At 49.0% G+C, this 21,849-nt stretch overlaps 1 protein-coding gene across 4 annotated transcripts in view; it reads right to left on the minus strand.

The window, feature by feature from the left end:
• Positions 1–21,849, minus strand: part of col4a6 (collagen, type IV, alpha 6) — a 409,834-nt gene that overhangs the window by 116,100 nt on the left and 271,885 nt on the right. For all 4 annotated transcript variants that reach the window (XM_078412091.1, XM_078412093.1, XM_078412090.1 and 1 more), the window contains exons 16-20: positions 19,212–19,256; positions 14,487–14,540; positions 11,251–11,320; positions 6,396–6,506; positions 3,162–3,311 (exon numbers count right to left, since the gene is read on the minus strand). In XM_078412091.1, the coding sequence (XP_078268217.1) occupies positions 3,162–3,311; positions 6,396–6,506; positions 11,251–11,320; positions 14,487–14,540; positions 19,212–19,256 (430 nt within the window). The remainder of the gene's footprint in view (positions 1–3,161; positions 3,312–6,395; positions 6,507–11,250; positions 11,321–14,486; positions 14,541–19,211; positions 19,257–21,849) is intronic.

The raw sequence follows: 21,849 nt of genomic DNA on the forward strand, positions 1-21,849 counted from the left end.
TGTAGCTGGGACATGTTGGCCGGTGTGGGCAGGTGGGACTAGTGTAGGTGGGACATGTTGGCCGGTGTGGGCAGGTGGGACTAGTGTAGCTGGGACATGTTGGCCGGTGTGGGCAGGTGGGACTAGTGTAGCTGGGACATGTTGGCCGGTGTGGGCAGGTGGGACTAGTGTAGCTGGGACATGTTGGCCGGTGTGAGCAGGTGGGACTAGTGTAGATGGGGCATGTTGGTCGGTGTGGGACTAGTGTAGATGGGGCAGGTTGGCCGGTGTGGGCAGGTGGGATTAGTGTAGATGGGACATGTTGGTCAGTGTGGGCGGGTGGGACTAGTGTAGATGGGGCATGTTGGCCGGTGTGGGCAGGTGGGACTAGTGTAGATGGGGCATGTTGGCCGGTGTGGGCAGGTGGGACTAGTGTAGATGGGGCATGTTGGTCGGTGTGGGACTAGTGTAGATGGGGCAGGTTGGCCGGTGTGGGCGGGTGGGACTAGTGTAGCTGGGACATGTTGGCCGGTGTGGGCAGGTGGGACTAGTGTAGATGGGGCATGTTGGCCGGTGTGGGCAGGTGGGACTAGTGTAGCTGGGACATGTTGGCCGGTGTGGGCAGGTGGGACTAGTGTAGCTGGGACATGTTGGCCGGTGTGGGCAGGTGGGACTAGTGTAGGTGGGACATGTTGGCCAGTGTGGGCAGGTGGGACTAGTGTAGCTGGGACATGTTGGCCGGTGTGGGCAGGTGGGACTAGTGTAGCTGGGACATGTTGGCCGGTGTGGGCAGGTGGGACTAGTGTAGCTGGGACATGTTGGCCGGTGTGAGCAGGTGGGACTAGTGTAGATGGGGCATGTTGGTCGGTGTGGGACTAGTGTAGATGGGGCAGGTTGGCCGGTGTGGGCAGGTGGGACTAGTGTAGATGGGACATGTTGGTCAGTGTGGGCGGGTGGGACTAGTGTAGATGGGGCATGTTGGCCGGTGTGGGCAGGTGGGACTAGTGTAGATGGGGCATGTTGGCCGGTGTGGGCAGGTGGGACTAGTGTAGATGGGGCATGTTGGTCGGTGTGGGACTAGTGTAGATGGGGCAGGTTGGCCGGTGTGGGCAGGTGGGACTAGTGTAGCTGGGACATGTTGGCCGGTGTGGGCAGGTGGGACTAGTGTAGCTGGGACATGTTGGCCGGTGTGGGCAGGTGGGACTAGTGTAGATGGGGCATGTTGGTCGGTGTGGGACTAGTGTAGATGGGGCAGGTTGGCCGGTGTGGGCAGGTGGGACTAGTGTAGATGGGACATGTTGGTCAGTGTGGGCGGGTGGGACTAGTGTAGATGGGGCATGTTGGCCGGTGTGGGCAGGTGGGACTAGTGTAGATGGGGCATGTTGGCCGGTGTGGGCAGGTGGGACTAGTGTAGATGGGGCATGTTGGTCGGTGTGGGACTAGTGTAGATGGGGCAGGTTGGCCGGTGTGGGCAGGTGGGACTAGTGTAGATGGGACATGTTGGTCAGTGTGGGCGGGTGGGACTAGTGTAGATGGGGCATGTTGGCCGGTGTGGGCAGGTGGGACTAGTGTAGATGGGGCATGTTGGCCGGTGTGGGCAGGTGGGACTAGTGTAGATGGGACATGTTGGTTGGTGTGGGCAGGTGGGACTAGTGTAGATGGGACATGTTGGTCGGTGTGGGCAGGTGGGACTAGTGTAGATGGGGCATGTTGGTCGGTGTGGGCAGGTGGGACTAGTGTAGATGGGGCATGTTGGTCGGTGTGGGCAGGTGGGACTAGTGTAGCTGGGACATGTTTGTCGGTGTGGGCAGGTGGGACTAGTGTAGATGGGACATGTTGGCCGGTGTGGGCGGGTGGGACTAGTGTAGATGGGGCATGTTGGCCGGTGTGGGCAGGTGGGACTAGTGTAGATGGGACATGTTGGTTGGTGTGGGCAAGTGGGACTAGTGTAGATGGGACATGTTGGCCGGTGTGGGCAGGTTGAGCCTAAGGGCCTGTTTCCACACTGTAACACTCTGTGACTAGTGTAGATGGGACATGTTGGTCGGTGTGGGCAGGTTGAGCCTAAGGGCCTGTTTCCACACTGTAACACTCTGTGACTAGTGTAGATGGGGCATGTTGGTCGGTGTGGGCAGGTGGGACTAGTGTAGATGGGGCATGTTGGCCGGTGTGAGCAGGTGGGACTAGTGTAGATGGGACATGTTGGCCGGTGTGGGCAGGTTGAGCCTAAGGGCCTGTTTCCACACTGTAACACTCTGTGACTAGTGTAGATGGGGCATGTTGGCCGGTGTGGGCAGGTGGGACTAGTGTAGATGGGGCATGTTGGTCGGTGTGGGCAGGTGGGACTAGTGTAGATGGGGCATGTTGGTCGGTGTGGGACTAGTATAGCTGGGACATGTTGGCCGGTGTGGGCAGGTTGAGCCTAAGGGCTTGTTTCCACCCTGTAACACTCTGTGACTAGTGTAGCTGGGACAAGTTGGCTGGTGTGGGCAGGTGGGACTAGTGTAGCTGGGACATGTTGGCCGGTGTGGGCAGGTGGGACTAGTGTAGAAGGGGCATGTTGGCCGGTGTGGGCAGGTGGGACTAGTGTAGATGGGGCATGTTGGCCGGTGTGGGCAGGTGGGACTAGTGTAGCTGGGACATGTTGACCGGTGTGGGCAGGTGGGACTAGTGTAGCTGGGACATGTTGGCCGGTATGGGCAGGTTGAGCCTAAGGGCCTGTTTCCACACTGTAACACTCTGTGACTAGTGTAGATGGGGCATGTTGGCCGGTGTGGGCAGGTTGAGCCTAAGGGCCTGTTTCCACACTGTAACACTCGATGACTTTCTCGGTTGACCTTGTAGATCAGGTGGGCCTGGAAGTCCCAGCGATTGAAATGACATCCTTCCGGGCACTCCACTTTCTCCTTTAGGACCGGCAATGCCTGGGAATCACCTTGCTGCATGAGAACTGCCCATGATAATTCCCTCAGGAACTTCTTCAATCAGCCGAGAAGCATCTTGCTGGATACAACAAATGGGATGGAACTGCAGACCTGAGCATCAGATGCCATGAAATGATTCCAAAATATAATCGATTGTTCGATTCAATAGTCTGTCTTTCAAAGTTGCCTAAATTCCAAGTGGGTTTTGGCCACCAATAATTGCACAGAGAGTGATGGCAACTTTCAGCAGGTGGTTACCTGTTATTCCAGGTGGCCCCGGTGGTCCAGGTGGGCCTTGTAGACCAGGTGGGCCTGGAGGTCCCAGCGACTGATATGACATCCTTCCGGGTGCTCCACTTTCTCCTTTAGGACCGGCAATGCCTGGGAATCCTGCAAGACCCTTTGACCCTAACCAAAGGGAAAAACAAAACCGAATGTTAACTGGCAGGTGGCAAGATGGCAACGACCTCCCCACACAACGCACACCAACTGCTGGCATGTCTGTCTGCACAATACGTCATCAGTGTTACTGCATGACAAGGTGGTTGAACATTCCCTGTATACTGACACCTGATAGGAGAAGAATTAGGCCACTCGGCCCATCAAGTCTACTCCCCCATTCAATCATGGCTGATCTATCTCTCCCTCCCAACCCCATTCTCCTGCCTTCTCTCCGTAACCCCTGACACCCGTACTAATCAAGAATCTATCTACCACTGCCTTAAAAAGATCCATTGACTTGGCCTCCACAGCCTTCTGTGGTAATGAATTCCACAGACTCACCGCCCTCTGACTAAAGAAATTCCTCCTCATCTTCCGAAAAAAAACATGTCCTTTAACTCTGAGACTGTGACCTCTGGTCCTAAACTCTCCCACTAACTGAAACATCCTCTCCTCATCCACTCTATCCAGGCCTTTCACGAAGATAGATACAAAGTAATGGTGTAGATATTTGGCCTCAATTGTCCACATAAACTGTACGATGGAACATTGTTTCAGAAGCAAGTCGAATAAACGTGCTTTTCATTAAGCCTATGCAGCAGAAAACAATGTTGGACCACACTATTGGTATTTATTCATAACTTAATGCAAAATAAAACTGAGCTCAAGATTTAAAAGCATATTTCACATGTATTAAGCATATATTGATGATATGGATGATTAAAATGTTCTGGAGGCACTGGATAACATTAACATTCCACTGAATGTAATATGATGCACAGCTACATATATTGCAAGAGTTCCTTAGCAGCAGGTCTAATTCCTGCATTGGAATGGAATCAGAATGCACCTCACCACTATAAACGAGTCAAGGACAGAGATATTGGGAAATCCCCAATCTCTTGATTCCTCTGAGTAAATGCACAAGAAAGTATGAAGCTCCAGAAAGTATGGAGCGATGGAGAATTTCCATAGACAAAAAATGCTGGAGTAACTCAGGCAGCTTCTATCGAGAAATTGGATAGGTCACGTTTTGGGTTGGGACCCTTCTTCAGACTGATTGGGGTGTGGGGGGTGCGGGGGGGGGGGGGGGGGTGGTGGGGGGGGGTGTTACTGGAAGCTAGAAAAAACCCAGGAATTACAATGGATGATCTGCGAAAAAGGAGGTTCCCTGATAGACTAATAGTTGGTTAGAGATGATGTGAACCCAAGAGTTGCAAACTGTATAGCAGGTTAGCGAGGATTTAATGGAGGAAGAAGGAAGGAGAGGAAGTGGGAGGGGAGGGAAGGGGGGAGGGGAGGTGAGGGGGAAGGCAGGTGTTTGTACAAAATAGAAGATTGTAAGCTACCCAAGTGAAATATGAGGTGCCGTTCCTCCAGTTTATGTGCGTTTTTACTCTGGCAATGGAGGAGGCCCAGGACAGAACGGTCAGTATGGGTCTGGGAAGGAGAGTGGTTCACAACTGGAAAGATCCAGTAGGTCTTGTTGGACCGAGGGTAAGTGTCACCGACTAACTTGTCTCACTAATGTACAGGTTCAGCAACAACGGTCACCGAGTCTACATTTTGGTTAGTGAAACGGTCACTGAACAAATTTGGGAGTATGAATATTGAATTCTCTACTTTTAGGATAACTACAAATGCCTCCCTCCCCTCCTATCCCGATTTGTCCTTTTTTTCCCCCCACCCTCCAAAACAATCAGTGTGAAGACTGATTGTTTCATAACGAGAGGATTTGAGTATAGGAGAAAGAGGTTCTGCAGTTATACAAGGCCCTGGTGAGACCACATCTGGAGTATTCTGTGCTGTTTTGGTCTCTTAATTTGAGGAAGGATATCCTTGCTATTGAGGCAGTGTTGAGGTAGGTTCATGATGTTAATACCCAGGATGGTGGGACTGTCATGTGAGGAAAGATTGGAAAGACTTGGCTTGTATTCATTGAAATTTAGAAGGATGAGAGGGGATCTTATAGAGACATATAAAATTACAAAAAGGACTGGACAAGCTAGATGCAGGAAAAAAGTTCCCAATGTTGGGGGAGTCCAGAACCAGAATAAAGGGGAGGCCATTTAAAACTGAGATGAGGAGAAAAATTTTCAGTTGTGAAATCTGTGGAATTCTCTGCCACAGAAGTCAGTGGAGGCCAATTCACTGGATGAATTTAAAAGAGAGTTAGATAGAGCTCTAGAGGCTAGTGGAATCAAGGGATATGGGGAGAAGGCAGGCACGGGTTACTGATTGTGAATGATCAGCCATGATCACAATGAATGGCGGTGCTGGCTCGAGGGGACGAATGGCCTCCTCCTGCACCTATTGTCTATGTTCTACACAGGAGGGTCGCAATGCAAAAACGTCACCAGATCCATTCTCACCAAAAATGCTGCCTGATCTGTCGAGTTAGTCCAGCATTTTATGGCTATCTTTGGTATGAACCAACATCTACAGTCCTTATTACATTTATTCGAATTATAGGGAATGGCCTTGTAAAAAGGGGGAGAATTTTCTTCACTCGAAGAGCTGCGACCTTCGAAACTCTTTATCTTAGTGAGCTATAGATGTGCAGTCATGGAGGTCATTGAAGGCTGAGAGCAATAGAATTCTGGCCATTAACAATGGAAATGGGGACATTAGGGTAAAGGAGACAACGCACAGAATCAGTCACGAGACTGTAGCCCCCTTTTGCTCTGATATTTTATTTCATTCACATGTTAAACTATCATGTTTTATTCTTAATGTTTTAATGTTTTATGCTTTATTCTTAATTGTTTACTGTATGTCGTGTTGTTACTTGCGAGCGGAGCACCAAGGCACATTCCTTGTATGTGTACATACTTGGCCAATAAACTTATTCAATTCAATTCAATGCAGATTGAATCATGAGCAGTAACAAACACCTCTTCAGCTTCATTCTACTTCATATATCACAAACCTGAAACATAGACAATATTTCTCTCTCTGGTTTACTTATTTATTTTGTGCGTGATTACTGACTATCCCTAACCCTGAAGGTTAGAAATATTAATCGGAAAGCTCCTAAAGTGCAAAATGTACCTGGAAATCGTGAGGGAGATCCTGGTAATCCAGGTAATCCAGATGGACCTTGGAATCCTCGGGATCCGGGAGTGCCTGGGATTCCTAGCTTGCCTGGATCTCCAGGAGGACCTGCGAAAGGAAAACAGAAGGTCAGGACTCATCTCCTCATGTCATAGACAGGTACAGTGTGGAAACGGGCCCTTTGGCCCAACCTGCCCACGCTGACAACATGCCCCATCTACACTAGTCTCACCTGCCCGCACTGACAACATGCCCCATCTACACTAGTCTCACCTGCCCACGCTGACAACATCCCCCATCTACACTAGTCTCACCTGCCCACGCTGACAACATGCCCCATCTACACTAGTCTCACCTGCCCGCAAATGTCCCGTAACCCTCTAAACAAATCCTTTTCATGTATTTTCTATGTTTCTCCTTTGACTGCTCCCACTTCCTCCAAGTCCAAGGCGTAGCTATGGGCACCCGCATGGGCCCCAGCTATGCCTGCCTCTTTGTAGAGTACGTCGAACAATCCCTGTTCCAAGCGTACACTGGCCCCATCCCCAAATCCTGTCCCAATGTCTTCAAAACATTATGATAATACTTGCCCTAACTACCTCCTCTGACAGAACCATCCAATTTCCCACTACTAACACTCTACTCCGCCTTGCGGAGCTGGGCCTCACCCTCAACAACTAATTTGAGGAAGGACATCCTTGCTATTGAGGCAGTGCAGCGTAGGTTCATGAGGTTAATTCCCGGAATGGTGGGACTGTCATATGAGGAAAGATTGGAAAGACTGGGCTTGTATTCACTGGAATTTAGAAGGATGAGAGGGGATCTTATAGAGACGTATAAAATTATAAAAGGACTGGACAAGCTAGATGCAGGAATTTTTTCCCCAATGTTGGGGGAGTCCAGAACCAGGGGCCACAGTCTTCGAATAAAGGGGAGGCCATTTAAAACTGAGCTGAGAAGAAACGTTTTCACCCAGAGAGTTGTAAATTTGTGGAATTCTCTGCCACAGAGGACAGTGGAGGCCAATTCACTGGATGAATTTAAAAGAGAGTTAGATAGAGCTCTAGGGGCTAGTGGAATCAAGGGATATGGGGAGAAGGCAGGCACAGGTTACTGATTGTGGATGATCAGCCATGATCGCAATGAATGGTGGTGCGTACAGGCTCGAAGGGCCGAATGGCCTCCTCCTGCACCTATTGTCTATGTTTCTTCTTCGACTCCTCCCACTTCCTCCAAGTCCAAGGCGTAGCTATGGGCACTCGCATGGGCCCCAGCGTTGCCTGCCTCTTTGTAGGGTACGTCGAACAATCCCTATTCCAAGCGTACACTGGCCCCAACCCCGAACTCTATCTATGTTATATTGGTGACTGCATCGATGCAGCCTCCTGCACCCATGCAGAACTCATGGATTTCATCAACTTCACCACCAATTTTCATCTAGCACTCAAATTTACTTGGATCATCTCTGACACCTCCCTCCCCTTTCTTGATCTCACTGTCTCCATCACAAGAAATAGACTATTGACTGACATCTATTACAAATCCACAGAGTCCCACAACTATCTCGACTACACTTCTTCCCACCCTGCATCCCACTTGATCCCCTACTCCCAATTCCTCTGTCTACGCCGTATCTGCGCCCAAGATGAGGTGTTCCACACTAGAACATCTGAGATGTCCTCATTCTTTAGGGAACCACTCGCCCATCATAGATGAGGCCTTCACTCGTGTTCTCCTCGGTACCCCGCAGCTCCGCCCTTGCTCCCCCTCCCCCTAGTCACCACAGAGACAGAGTCCCCCTAGTCCTCACCTTCCACCCCATCAGCCGTCGCATACAACTCATAATCCTCCGAAACTTCAGCCACCTCCCACGGGATCCCACCACTAGCCACATTTCCCCATCTCCACCCCTTTCCGCCTTCCGCAGAGACCATTCCCTCCCCAACTCCCTGGTAAACTCATCCCTTCCCACCCAAACCACCCCCTCTCCAGGTACCTTCCCCTGCAACTGCAGAAGATGCAACACCTGTCCTATACCTCCTCCCTCGACTCTGTCTAGGGACCCCGACAGTCCTTTCAGGTTAGACAGAGGTTCACTTGCACCTCCTCCAACCTCATCTACTGTGTCCGTTGTTCAAGATGTGGACTCTTATACATCGGTGAGACCAAACGCAGACTGGACGATCATTTCGTGGAACATCTTCGCTCAGCCCGCCTGAACCAACCTGATCTCCCGGTTGCTGGACACTTTAATTCTCCTTCCCATTCCCACACTGACCTTTCTGTCCTCGGTCTCCTCCATTGTCAGAGTGAGGCCAATCGCAAATTGGAGGAACAGCATTTCATATTTCGCTTGGGCAGCTTACAGCCCAGTGGTGTGAATATTGATTTCTCTCACTTCAGGTAGCCCCAGTATTCCCTCTCTCTCTATCCCTCCCCCACCCAAGTCACACCAGCTTCTCATTTTCACCCCACAAACAGCTAACAATGGCCTGCTTCCTTTATTATCCTCACTTTTTTGCACATCTTTCATTCATTGTTCTTTATCTCTCCACATCACCGTCTATATCTCTCGCTTCCCTTATCCCTAACCAGTCTGAAGAAAGGTCTCAACCCGAAACGCCACCCATTCCTTCTCTTCAGAGATGCTGCCTGGCCCGCTGAGTTACTCCAGCTTTTTGTGTCTACCTCCTCTGGCAGCTTGTTTGATATACCCACCACCCTTTGTGTATACAAATTACCCTTCGAGTTCCTATTAAATCTTTCCCCCTCACCTTAAATCAATGTCTTGTGGATCTCAATTCCCCTTTTCTCAGCAAAAGACTTGATGCATTTACCGATTTATTCCTCACATGATCTATAAGATCACCCCACATCCTCCAGCGCTCCAAGGAATAGCCCTAGCCTAAACCTCTCCCTACAGCTCAAGCCCTCGAGTGCTGGCAACATCCCTGGAAATAATATCTGCACCCTTTCTAGCTTGCCAACATCTTTCCTATCTCACAGTGACCAAAACTGAACACAATACTCTAAATGCCTCACCATTGTTTTAGAGAATTGTAACATGACCTCCCAAATTCTATACTCAATACTCTGACTGATGAAGGCCAATGTGTTGAAAGCCTCTTTCACCACCCTATCTACCTGTGTTAGGGAGGATGTAGCTGCACTCCTAGATCCCCCTGCTCTACAACACTCCCCAAAGCCCATCATGTCAGCTCCAAGACACGGGGTTAAAGTAAGGCAACTTCACTTTGAAATATCTCAATGACATTTAGATCGATTCTGATTAGGTAGAAAGATTTCTACCATGGAGCAAGTGCATGTGGACTAACCGCACAAAGGGTAGTGCAGCGGTAGAATTGCTGCCTGGCAGTGCCAGAGACATGCGTTTTATCCTGACTGTGCGTGCTGTCCGTATGGAGTTTGCACGTTCTCCTTGTGACTTCTCCATGGGTTTTCTCCGGGTGCTCCGGTTTCCCCCCACACTCCAAAGACATATAAAATTATAAAAGGACTGTACAAGCTAGATTCAGGAAAAATGTTCCCAATGTTGGGGGAGTCCAGAACCAGGGGCCACAGTCTAAGAATAAAGGGGAGTCCATTTAAAACTGAGGTGAGAAGGAACTTTTTCACCCAGAGAGTTGTGAATTTGTGGAATTCTCTGCCACAGAAGGCAGTGGAGGCCAATTCACTGGATGAATTTAAAAGAGAGTTAGATAGAGCTTTAGGGGCTAGTGGAATCAAGGGATATGGGGAGTAGGCAGGCACGGGTTACTGATTGTGGATGATCAGCCATGATCACAATGAATGGCGGTGCTGGCTCGAAGGGCCAAATGGCCTCCTCCTGCACCTATTTTCTATGTTTCTAGGTGTGTAGGTCCACACAGTGGGTGGTGGGTATACGGAACGAGCTGGCAGAGGAGGTGGTTGAGGCATGTACCATAACTGGCTGGCAGAGCTGGCAGAGGAGGTGGTTGAGGCATGTACCATAACTGGCTGGCAGAGCTGGCAGAGGAGGTGGTTGAGGCATGTACCATAACTGGCTGGCAGAGCTGGCAGAGGAGGTGGTTGAGGCATGTACCATAACTGGCTGGCAGAGCTGGCAGAGGAGGTGGTTGAGGCATGTACCATAACAACATTTAAAAGACACATGGGACAGGAAAATGGATAGAAAATATTTGGAGGAAAATGGGCCGAATGTATGCAAGCTTAGATGGGGCATCTTGGTCGGTATGGACAGGTTGGGCTGAAGGGATTGTTTCAGTGTTGTATGACTATGGCTAATATCTGAAGCACTTGGACCTACACCTTCAGATAGAGACAAGGTGGCTTCCAATCATGCCAGACTTGACCTAATGCACAACCCAGTCCCAGTTTGTACGTTATCCCTGTGACCTGCGTGGGTTCGATCCTGTGGACTTTAACATCGTGAAGCCCGCGGTCTCTGGTAAGAAGAGGCCGACTCGGGAGCTTCATGCCGCGGAGAGAGTTTCAACCGCCCCGACGTGGGGACTTCAATCGCTGGCTTCAATCTCTGATCGCCCCGACTGTGGATGGTTTGACTGCCCCGACCGCGGGAGAACAAAGAGGAAGAGAATGGAACTTTATTGTCTTCCATCACAGTGAGGAATGTGGAATCCACTGTGGCGGATGTTTATGTAACTTTTATGTGGCTGTGTGTCTTGTTGCTTTTCACTTAGTATGGCTGTTTGGTAACTCAAATTTCACTGTACCTTAATTGACCTTGACCTTGAAACCTTAAATTGTAGGAATAACGCCACTGATTCACAGTTAATAAAGTCTTATTAAATGATGAAGATCCATAAATGAATAGTTAGCTTGGTGATACCTTTAAAGACAGTGCCACTTTGATCTGTATAAGTCGTAGATCCCGGTGTGCCAGTTTCCCCTTGATCACCCTAGGAAATAGAAAATAATTAACATCAACAGATACACATGTCTTGCCCCTGAATGAAACATACACATTTTCAGTATTGCTGACACTGCAGATTGTCGCAGATCATGTCCGGTCCATCTACAGTGGAGATGAGAGCAAGATCAGAATTGGGTTTTGAGAGTAAACAGAAAGAGCTGGTTCACAGTAGCAGGACCGTTCAAGGGCGGCACGGTGGCGTAGTGGTAGAGTTGCTGCCTTACAGCGAATGCAGCACCGGTGACCCAGGTTCAATCCCGACTACGGGTGCTGTCTGCGTGGAGTTTGCACGTTCTCCCCGTGACCTGCTTGGATTTTCTCCGGGTGCTCCACTTTCCTTCCACTCTACAAAGACGTTCATGTTTGTTGGCTAATTGGCTTGGTAACATTGTAAATTGTCCCGAGTGTGTGTAGGATTGTGCTAATGCGCGGGGATCGCTGGTCGGCGCGGGGATCGACGGTGGGCCGAAGGGCCTCTATCCGCACTGCATCTCTAACCTAAACTAAACTAAGACTGATGGATATAGGATGAAAATGATGGGCAAAAGGTACAAGTGCGTTAATAGGGAAAAGCTTACTCAGATTCTCAATGATCTGCAACTCATTATACATAGTGGTGCAAGCAGGGTTAATCAGGATGTTCAAAATTAAATTGCAAAGGGCCTTCAGGCAAAGTAATTTGAGGAAAATGAGCAGGAATGGGATAATGGAGCTGACGAGATTGCTGTACAAGAACTAGGAAGAAGCGGATGGGCTGAACGGTCCTCTTCTGCTGTGATGATTCTGAGATTCTGCGAACACCTAAACATAATGCGCCATTCTGTTACTTCTTAGTTTTTAACCCACAAATTGAGTAATGCATTGGAACAGTGTAATGTGATGAAACATTTGTCCATGTTCCTCTGGAACAGTGATACAGTGGCCCAGTCAATAGAGCTGCTACCTCCAGCCACATCGAATCAATTGTGACCTTTGATGTGTGGAGTTTGCATGTATCCTCCTCTGACAGGTTGGTTTTCTCCTGATCTCCAAATTCCTTCCAGATACCAAAGATGTGCTGGTTGGATAGTTAATTGACTATTGTCCCCAGCAATTGTGTGGGACAATTGTTAGGAATACATGTTCATAAGTGATAGGAGTAGAATTAGGCCATTCAGCCCATCAAGTCTACTCCACCATTCAATCATGGCTGACCAGTCTCTCCCTCCTAACCCCATTCTCCTGCCTTCTCCCCATAACCCCTGACACCTGTACTAATCAAGAAATTATCTATCTCTGCCTTAAAAATATCCATGAACTTGGCCTCCACAGCCGTCTGTGGCAGTGGGAATATGGGGAGAGGGAAACATTTTGGGGGGGAATGGAATTATTCTGGGAGCTGGTGACAGCCCAAAATATCCACCTTCCACGTGAGAAGGAAATATATGCAAAACACATTGATCAAGTGAATATATCATAGTGTGAGGTGATGAGACTTGTGAGACTGCAGATAGTTTGAAATTTGAACAATCCAGTATCACCAGCTCATCAGTAAGACCATGAGACCGAGACATAGGAGCAGAATTAGACCATTCAGCTCATTGAGTCCACTCCACATTTCAATCGTGGCCAAACCCTTTTTCCCTCCCAACTCGATTCTCCTGCCTTTTCTCTGCAACCATTGACACGCTTAGCAACCTATCAATCTCTGCTTTAAAAATACCCAATGTCTGTTGCAATGATTTCCACAGATTCAACACCCTCTGGCTAAAGAAATTCCTCCTTGTCTCTTTTCTCCCTAAGAACTCATAAGGCAAGATCCAGGCTGTATATTCTACCCTTAATAAATCTCCACTCTCCCCCCAGCCCAGAGATTCATCAGGCAGTGTACACAATAGCTGTTCCACAAAATGCTCAAGTCCTGCCCATGATCCAAAATTCCAAATCAAGTTTTCACCAGTTTTTATATTCCGTACGGTGCAATTCATCATGTGCTGGACGCTCTCTGTCTCAAACAGCACACTCGAAAGCTTTTAAGATTTTCTTATCCCTCGATTTTTCTGGTATATCCTCATAACATCGATTTCAAGATGTATTTTAAAGCAAAGTACAGATGGTGGGATGCATTTTCCACTGACCCCACTCCCTTATCTATTCATCCAAGGCCAGAAGCTCTGATTCAGGGCAATAAAACAGTGCACCACATCGAACACATTTGATGACGAGCCAAAGAAATGCTCATGACCTGGTCAGAGCTGGGGCCACTGTGGATGAAGGGGAGTAGAATAGGTTTAGTTTAGTTTGGAGACGCAGCACGGAAACAGGCCCTTTCGGACCACCGGGTCCGCGCCGACCAGCGATCCCCGCACACTAACACTATCCTACACCCACTAGGAACAATGTTTACATTTACCAAGCCAATTAACCTTCAAACCTGTACGTCTTTGGAGTGTGGGAGGAAACCGAAGATCTCGGAGAAAACCCACGCAGGTCACGGGGAGAACGTACAAACTCCGTACAGACAGCAGCTGTAGTCGGGATGGAATCCGGGTCTCCGGCGCTGCATTCGCTGTAAGGCAGCAACTCTACCGCTGCGCCACCGTGACTGCCCTGATCGGCACGCAATGAGCTCTCATTCCTGGAGCACAGAGCATCCCACAGGCCAAGTGCAGGAGTCAGCTAGACCACATCACTGAAGGGTGGAGGGCCATACACTCTCCAACTGCACATACATGGACTATCTTCAACTGAGACAAGTTGCCAAGGAAGCGGGAAAGAACAGGGGACTAACACCAAAGAAATGGCAAATTCTAAGCTGCGTAGGAAGCAACTGCAGATGCTGGTTTAAACCGAAGATGGACACAAAAAGATGGATTAACTCAGCATCTCTGGAGAAAAGGAATAGGTGACGTTTTGGGTCGAGACCCTTCTTCAGAAGAAAAGGAAATGAGAGATAATGACGGGGATATAGAGAGATATTTTAAGCTGGTGCTGCCCGACTGCTGAACTCCAAGTTTCACTCAACTGATGGCAACATGAGATGGTGCAGGTTACTAACCAGGTTCAGCAATAAGCATCAAATTGTCGGTGGGGCTATTTCAGATTTGCAACTGCTTGGAGAACAAAGCATTATTGCTGTGTGTTATTCATTCTTAAATACATTGCACACATACCTTCAGTCCTTGGTAGCCATCTTTTCCTCTTACTCCAGGGAAACCAGATTGACCCTTGAAAAGATTTAGTGAACATTAAATTCTGTACTTTGTAAACTCAATAAAATGTTATTGAATGAGGTGGGAGGGAGAAGACAGGGGGATTGGAAGAAGTTTCACAAAGACCTTTATTTATGTTGTACTCTTCGGGAAATCACAAGCAGTTAATTGTGTTGTGTCTTTTTTAAATGTAGTTATGTGGGATTTGTGGTAGTTTGTAAACTCCCACGTACAGCAAAGGGATTAATTGAGGAATAAGTATTAGTCAGAAAACCAGGGAGAACCCTCCTACTTTCTTTGTTCAATGCCTAAACAAAGCCCTGTGGCTAATGTGTAGGAAGGAACTGCAGGTGCTGGGTTGATAGACACAAAATCGAGAACCTTCTTCAGACATGCCTAGTTATATCTCTCTGAAATGGCAGACAGGCTTTAACCTTAATGTCTAATCCAAAAGAGAGCTCCCTTAACCTCACAGCACCGCCTATCCCAGCAGTTTAAAATTCCACACTCAAATCTCAGATGGGGGACCTGAACTCAGAACCTTCTAACTAGGGGTGCCAACTATCTCACTCCCAAATACGGGACAAGGTGACGTCACCGCCCCGTGCCCCACATGACCTCACCCAGCCAGCGGCCATGTGCTCCCGCTCCACCAATGGCGGTCGCCGGGCCGAGAGGCGAGTTGCTGCACAACCTCTGTTAGGCGGCGCCCAGGCCTCCAGACCTAGACTGTCTGGAGCTAGAATGTCGGAAACCTAGAGTGTCGGGTCCTAAACTGTCGGGACCTACAGTGTCCGGGCCTACAGCGCCCCCTGGGCCTACAGCGCCCCCTGGGCCTACAGCGCCCCCTGGGCCTACAGCGTCCGGGCCTACAGCGCCCCCTGGGCCTACAGCGCCCCCGGGCCTACAGCGCCCCTTGGGCCTACAGCGTCTGGGCCTACAGCGCCCCCTGGGCCTACAGCGTCTGGGCCTACAGCGCCCCCAGGCCTACAGCGCCCCTTGGGCCTACAGCGTCCGGGCCTACAGCGCCCCCTGGGCCTACAGCGCCCCCTGGGCCTACAGTGCCCCCTGGGCCTACAGCGCCCCTTGGGCCTACAGCGTCCGGGCCTACAGCGCCCCCTGGGCCTACAGTGCCCCCTGGGCCTACAGCGCCCCTTGGGCCTACAGCGTCCGGGCCTACAGGGCCCCTTGGGCCTACAGCGTCCGGGCCTACAGCGCCCCTTGGGCCTACAGCGTCCGGGCCTACAGCGCCCCCCGGGCCTACATCGCCCCTTGGGCCTAATACGGAACAAGGGCGGTCCCTACCGGACAAACCAATTTAACCCAAAATACGTGTCTTGGCTAATACGGGACAGTTGGCAACCCTACTTCTAACTCAAGAGGTGAGAGCATACCAAACCAGGCACCCATACCAAACCAGGCACCCATACCAAACCAGGCACCCATACCAAACCAGGCACCCATACCAAACCAGGCACCCATACCAAACCAGGCACCCATACCAAACCAGGCACCCATACCAAACCAGGCACCCATACCAAACCAGGCACCCATACCAAACCAGGCACCCATACCAAACCAGGCACCCATACCAAACCAGGCACCCATACCAAACCAGGCACCCATACCAAACCAGGCACCCATACCAAACCAGGCACCCATACCAAACCAGGCACCCATACCAAACCAGGCACCCATACCAAACCAGGCACCCATACCAAACCAGGCACCCATACCAAACCAGGCACCCATACCAAACCAGGCACCCATACCAAACCAGGCACCCATACCAAACCAGGCACCCATACCAAACCAGGCACCCATACCAAACCAGGCACCCATACCAAACCAGGCACCCATACCAAACCAGGCACCCATACCAAACCAGGCACCCATACCAAACCAGGCACCCATACCAAACCAGGCACCCATACCAAACCAGGCACCCATACCAAACCAGGCACCCATACCAAACCAGGCACCCATACCAAACCAGGCAACAACTAACAGTGTGAGTAATAAGGGTGTCAACCACTCGGATTTAAAAACATGAAGTGAAAGGCTTTAGATTGCAGGGGCCAAAATAAGGAGGATAAGATGTTTCTAAATGTCAGAAGCTTAGATAGTTGGCTTCTTGCAAGTTATATAACTCACAGGAGTACTAAAATGGCGTGACTCCTTCATCTTATAAATAATGAGACAGGACATATTGTCCCAGCTGTCATATCGGTACTGTGCATCACCTGCCATGGAAGGCAGATTCATTGTGGGGATGGTTTTCTTTACACAGAGTGTGGTAGGTGTCTGAAACGTGGTTCCAGGGATGGTGGTGAAGGTAGATATGATAGTGGCATTTAAGAGGCTTGGATATGCATGGAATGGAGGGATATGGATCGTGTGCAGGCAGATGAGATTATCTTAGCTTGGCAATATTTGGCACACACATTTTGGAATCAGACACAGGTGCCTGCCCCTGGACGGTACTTTTCTATAACACGCAAGTGGGACAGAAGGCTGGAGATTTGTTTTAGAAATGTTTTTGTCACTCAGGACAAGTTTGTGGCTCAAGTAATGAGATACAGCCAGAGTTGGCTAAATGATTTCATGAATCTAATATCAGTATAAACTAGATGTTGCTGTGATGTTGAATCTGGGTCATTTGCTCACTGATCTCCTGAACATGTTTTTTTGTTTCTTGCTATCATAAATGTACATTTTTTTCTCTGAAAGCACTAGGTTTACTTAAATAGTCCCATCTCCAAGAGATTTCACCACTATATAGAAATATATATGAGAGAGAGAAAGTGAGAGGGAGCAAGAGAGATAGAGAGAAAGCGAGAAAGAGAGAGTGAAAAAGAGAGAGGGAGAGTGAAAGAGAACGAGTGCGTGTTGGTATAGGTTGTGTGTATAGGGCTTGTGTATGTGTAGGGTGTGTGCTTAGGGTGTGTACATATGCATTTATACATGTGGTGTGTGGGGTGCAAGTGCTGTGTATGGAGAGTATTTAGTTTGTGAGCAGGGACAGTCTGTGTGTGTATGGGGTGTGCGTGAGTGTATGTGTGTGTGTGTGTGTGGTGTGTGTGTGTGTATGGGGTGTGCATGAGTGTATGTGTGTGTGTGAGTGTGTGTGGTGTGTGTGTGTGTATGGGGTGTGCGTGAGTGTATGTGTGTGTATGTGTGGTGTGTGTGTATGGGGTGTGTGTGTGTATGGGGTGTGTATGGGGTGGGTGTGTATGGGGTGTGTATGGGGTGTGTGTGTGTATGGTGTGTGTGTGTATGTGTATGTGGTGTGCGTGTATGGTGTGTGTGTATGTGGTGTGTGTATGTGTGGGTATGGGGTGTGTGTGTATGGTGTGTGTGTGTATGGGGTGTGTGTGTGTGTATGAAGGTGTGTGTGTGTATGGGGTGTGTATGGGGTGTGTGTGTATATGGTGTGTGTGTGTGTGTGTGTATGAGGGGTGTGTGTGTATGGTGTGTATGTGTGGGTGTGTATGTGTGTGTGTGTATGTGGTGTGTGTGTATGTGTGTGTGTGTATGGGGTGTGTGTGTGTATGGGGTGTGTGTGTATGGGGTGTGTGTGTGTGTATGGGGTGTGTGTGTGTATGGGATGTGTGTGTATGTGTGTGTGTGTATGGAGTGTGTGTGTGTGTGTGGGGTGTGTGTGTACGGGGTGTGTGTATGGGGTGTGTGTGTATGGGGTGGGTGTGTGTGTATGGGGTGTGTGTGTGTGTGGTGTGTGAGTATGGGGTGTGTGTGTATGGGGTGTGTGTGTATGTGGTGTGTGTATGGGGTTTGTGTGTGTGTGGGATGTGGGTGTTTGTGTGTATGGGGTGTGTGTGGGGTGTGTATGGGGTGTGTGTGTATGGGGTGTGTGTGTGTATGGGGTGTGTGTGGGGTGTGTATGGGGTGTGTATGGGGTGTGTATGGGGTGTGTGTGGGGTGTGTGTGGGGTGTGTGTGGGGTGTGTGTGGGGTGTGTGTGTGTGTGTGTATGGGGTGTGTGTGGGGTGTGTATGGGGTGTGTATGGGGTGTGTGTGGGGTGTGTGTGGGGTGTGTGTGTGTGTATGGGGTGTGTATGGGGTGTGTATGGGGTGTGTATGGGGTGTGTATGTGGTGTGTGTGTGTGTGTGTGTGTGTGTGTGTGTGTGTGTATGGGGTGTGTGTGTGTGTATGGGGTGTGTGTGTGTGTGTGTATGGGGTGTGTGTGTGTGTGTGTATGGGGTGTGTGTGTGTGTGTGTATGGGGTGTGTGTGTGTGTGTATGGGGTGTGTGTGTGTGTGTATGGGGTGTGTGTGTGTGTGTGTGTATGGGGTGTGTGTGTGTGTGTATGGGGTGTGTGTGTGTGTGTATGGGGTGTGTATGGGGTGTGTGTGTGTGTGTATGGGGTGTGTATGGGGTGTGTATGGGGTGTGTATGGGGTGTGTACTGTGAGGAAGTGAAGAGTGAGCAAATTGTCTCGGTCTGCATTGTATTGTGAAGTCATTTGCTGAAGTATCCCGAAGCAAATGCACTAACGTTTTATTTGTGAATTGTGCCCTTAAAGACTCCTCAGCTGATCTAAAGAGTCATCTAGGGCAGCCAATGGCATTTGCAAAGCAAAGACGCACATTGGAGCAACTGCTACATACTCAGCAACTCTTATACGTTAAACGTCAATAATTTCACATGCACATTATTGGACATTACCTTTTTTCCATGGATTCCAGGTGATCCATCTACGCCTGCCGATCCCTACGGCAAAACAAGACACGTGTCAGTATAAAACCACTCCAGGTGCAACAGTCCATGGCGATGTGAGGTGATACTTAATGAAGCACGATTATTATCCGAGAGTCACTATGATCTGTGTTTGCTCCCCTCCTTCTCTTTAGTTTCTATTCACATTAGTTCTAGGTGGCGCAGCGCTAGAGTTGCTACCTTACAAGCCAGAGACTGGGTTCGATCCTGGTGCTTGTCTGTACGGAGTTGGTACGTTCTCCCCGTGAGTTTTCTCCGAGATCTTCGGTTTCCTCCCACATTCCAAAGACGTACAAGTTTGTGGGTTATTTGGCTTGGTATACAATTGTCCTTAGTGTAGGATGGTGTTAATGTGCGGGGATCGCTAGTCGGTGTGGATTTGATGGGCCGAAGGGCCTCTTTCTATGCTGTATCTCCTAACCAAACTCAACTATATGCTGTGCCCTGGTGATAATAGACAATAGACAATAGGTACAGGAGTAGACCATTCGGCCCTTCAAGTTAGCACCGCCATTCACTGTGATCATGGCTGATCATCCACAATCAGTACCCCGTTCCTGCCTTCTCCCCATATCCCTTGACTCCGCTATCTTTAAGAGCTCTAACTAACATATTAATACATGGTTTACTTCATTTTTTTTAAACAAAGGTGTTTAGAAATGTCCTATTCATTTTGTTTCAAAATAATTATTACAAAAATTGCCTTTTAAACAGTTTTGAGCCTCGCAAGACATTTTAAATACTCTGTGTATTTTTAGAATTCAAGCTGTTGGCATTTCTGGCCAAGTTCAGGTTGTAACTTTGTGGACTTTAAATCATTTTTAATAATGGATGGAATTAGTTTTGGCTTGGACTTTTAAGCACTTCACCACCGGGAATCCTGTCAGCATTTTCCACATCTTCCATGCTGGGACCATCCTGCAGATCAGGACATTTTTATCTTTGGCAGTTAGGAAAAATAAGAAAACTGCTGTGAAACTGGAAGGAGTGCAGCAACGATTTACGAGGATGTTATCGGGAGAGGTTGGCAGGATCGGGCTTTATTCTGTGGAGGGAGAGAGACTGTAAAGTGATCTTATGGGGGAATATAAAGTCATGAGGGGAGTTTAGAGATTCAGCGCAGAAACAGGCCCTTTCGTCCAGCGATCCCCACACATTAACATTATTCCCAGTAGGGACAATTTTTACATTTACCAAGCCAATTGACCTACAAACCTGTACGTCTTTGGAGTGTGGGAGGAAACCGAAGATCTCGGAGAAAACCCACGCAGGTCACAGGAAGAACGTACAAACTCCGTACAGACAGCACCTGTGGTCGGGATGGAACCCGGGTCTCCGGCGCTGCATTCGCTGTAAGGCAGCAACTCTACCACTGCGCCACCATGCTGCCGGGAGTGGATAGGGTGAATCCACACAGTTTTTCTCTCAGCATAGAGGAATCACAAATTAGAGCACATTGGTTTAATGAAAGAGACACATAATTTAATGGAAACCTGAAGGGCAAAGACTTTGCACAGAAAATGGTACATACATGGGACGTGCTCCCAGAGGAAGTAGTTGAGATGGGTACAATAGCACCATGTAAAATATATTTGGATTTGAACATGGATAGAAATGATCACGAGGACTATGGGTTCAACGTGGTCAAATGTCTACTCCGCCATTCAATCATGGCTGATCTATCTCTCCTTCCCAACCCCATTCTCCTGCCTTCTCCCCGTAACCCCTGACACCACATAACCCCTAATCAAGAATCTATCTATCTCTGCCTTAAAAATATCCACTGACTTGGCCTCCACAGCCCTCTGTGGCAAATAGTTCCACAGATTCACCACCCTCTGACTAAAGAAATTCCTCATCTCCTTCCATCAACTCTTTAAAGAATACAAGGACCTTCGAAGCAAATGTGTTTTGATTAAAATGCAAAATAATTCAGATGCTGCAATTGCGAAGCAAAATTGAAAAAGCACAGTGGTGCAGCGGTAGAGTTGCTGCCTTACAGCGAATGCAGCGCCGGAGACCTCGGGTCGATCCCAAGTACGGGAGCCGTCAGTACAGAGTTTGTACGTTCTCCCCGTGACCTGCGTGGGTTTCCTGAAGGAACCTTTTCACCCAGAGAGTTGTGAATGTGTGGAATTCTCTGCCACAGAGGGCAGTGGAACCCAAATCACTGGATGAATTTAAAAGAGAGTTAGATAGAGCTCTAGGGGCTAGTGGAATCAAAGGGATATGGGGAGAAGGCAGGCATGGGTTACTGATTGAGGATGATCAGCCATGATCACATTGAATGTCGGTGCTGGCTCGAAGGGCCGAATGGCTTCATCCTGCACCTATCTTTTGTGTTTTCTATGTCACATACAAATCATGGCTCTGGGAGCAGTTCAGAGGCTGGGTGGCCTGCAGTAAGTGACACTCCTGACACTCCTGAAGAAGGGTCTCAACCCAAAACGTCACCCATTCCCTTTCTCCAGAGATGCTGTCTAGCCCTCTGAGTTACACCAGCTTTTTGAGTCTCTCTTCGGTTTAAACCAGCATCTGCAGTTCCTTCCTACACATTTCAGATCCTTTCCTCCATCCTGAAGGTGCA

This window comes from Rhinoraja longicauda, chromosome 15 (genome assembly GCF_053455715.1).
Source record: "Rhinoraja longicauda isolate Sanriku21f chromosome 15, sRhiLon1.1, whole genome shotgun sequence".
Taxonomy (NCBI): domain Eukaryota; kingdom Metazoa; phylum Chordata; class Chondrichthyes; order Rajiformes; family Arhynchobatidae; genus Rhinoraja; species Rhinoraja longicauda.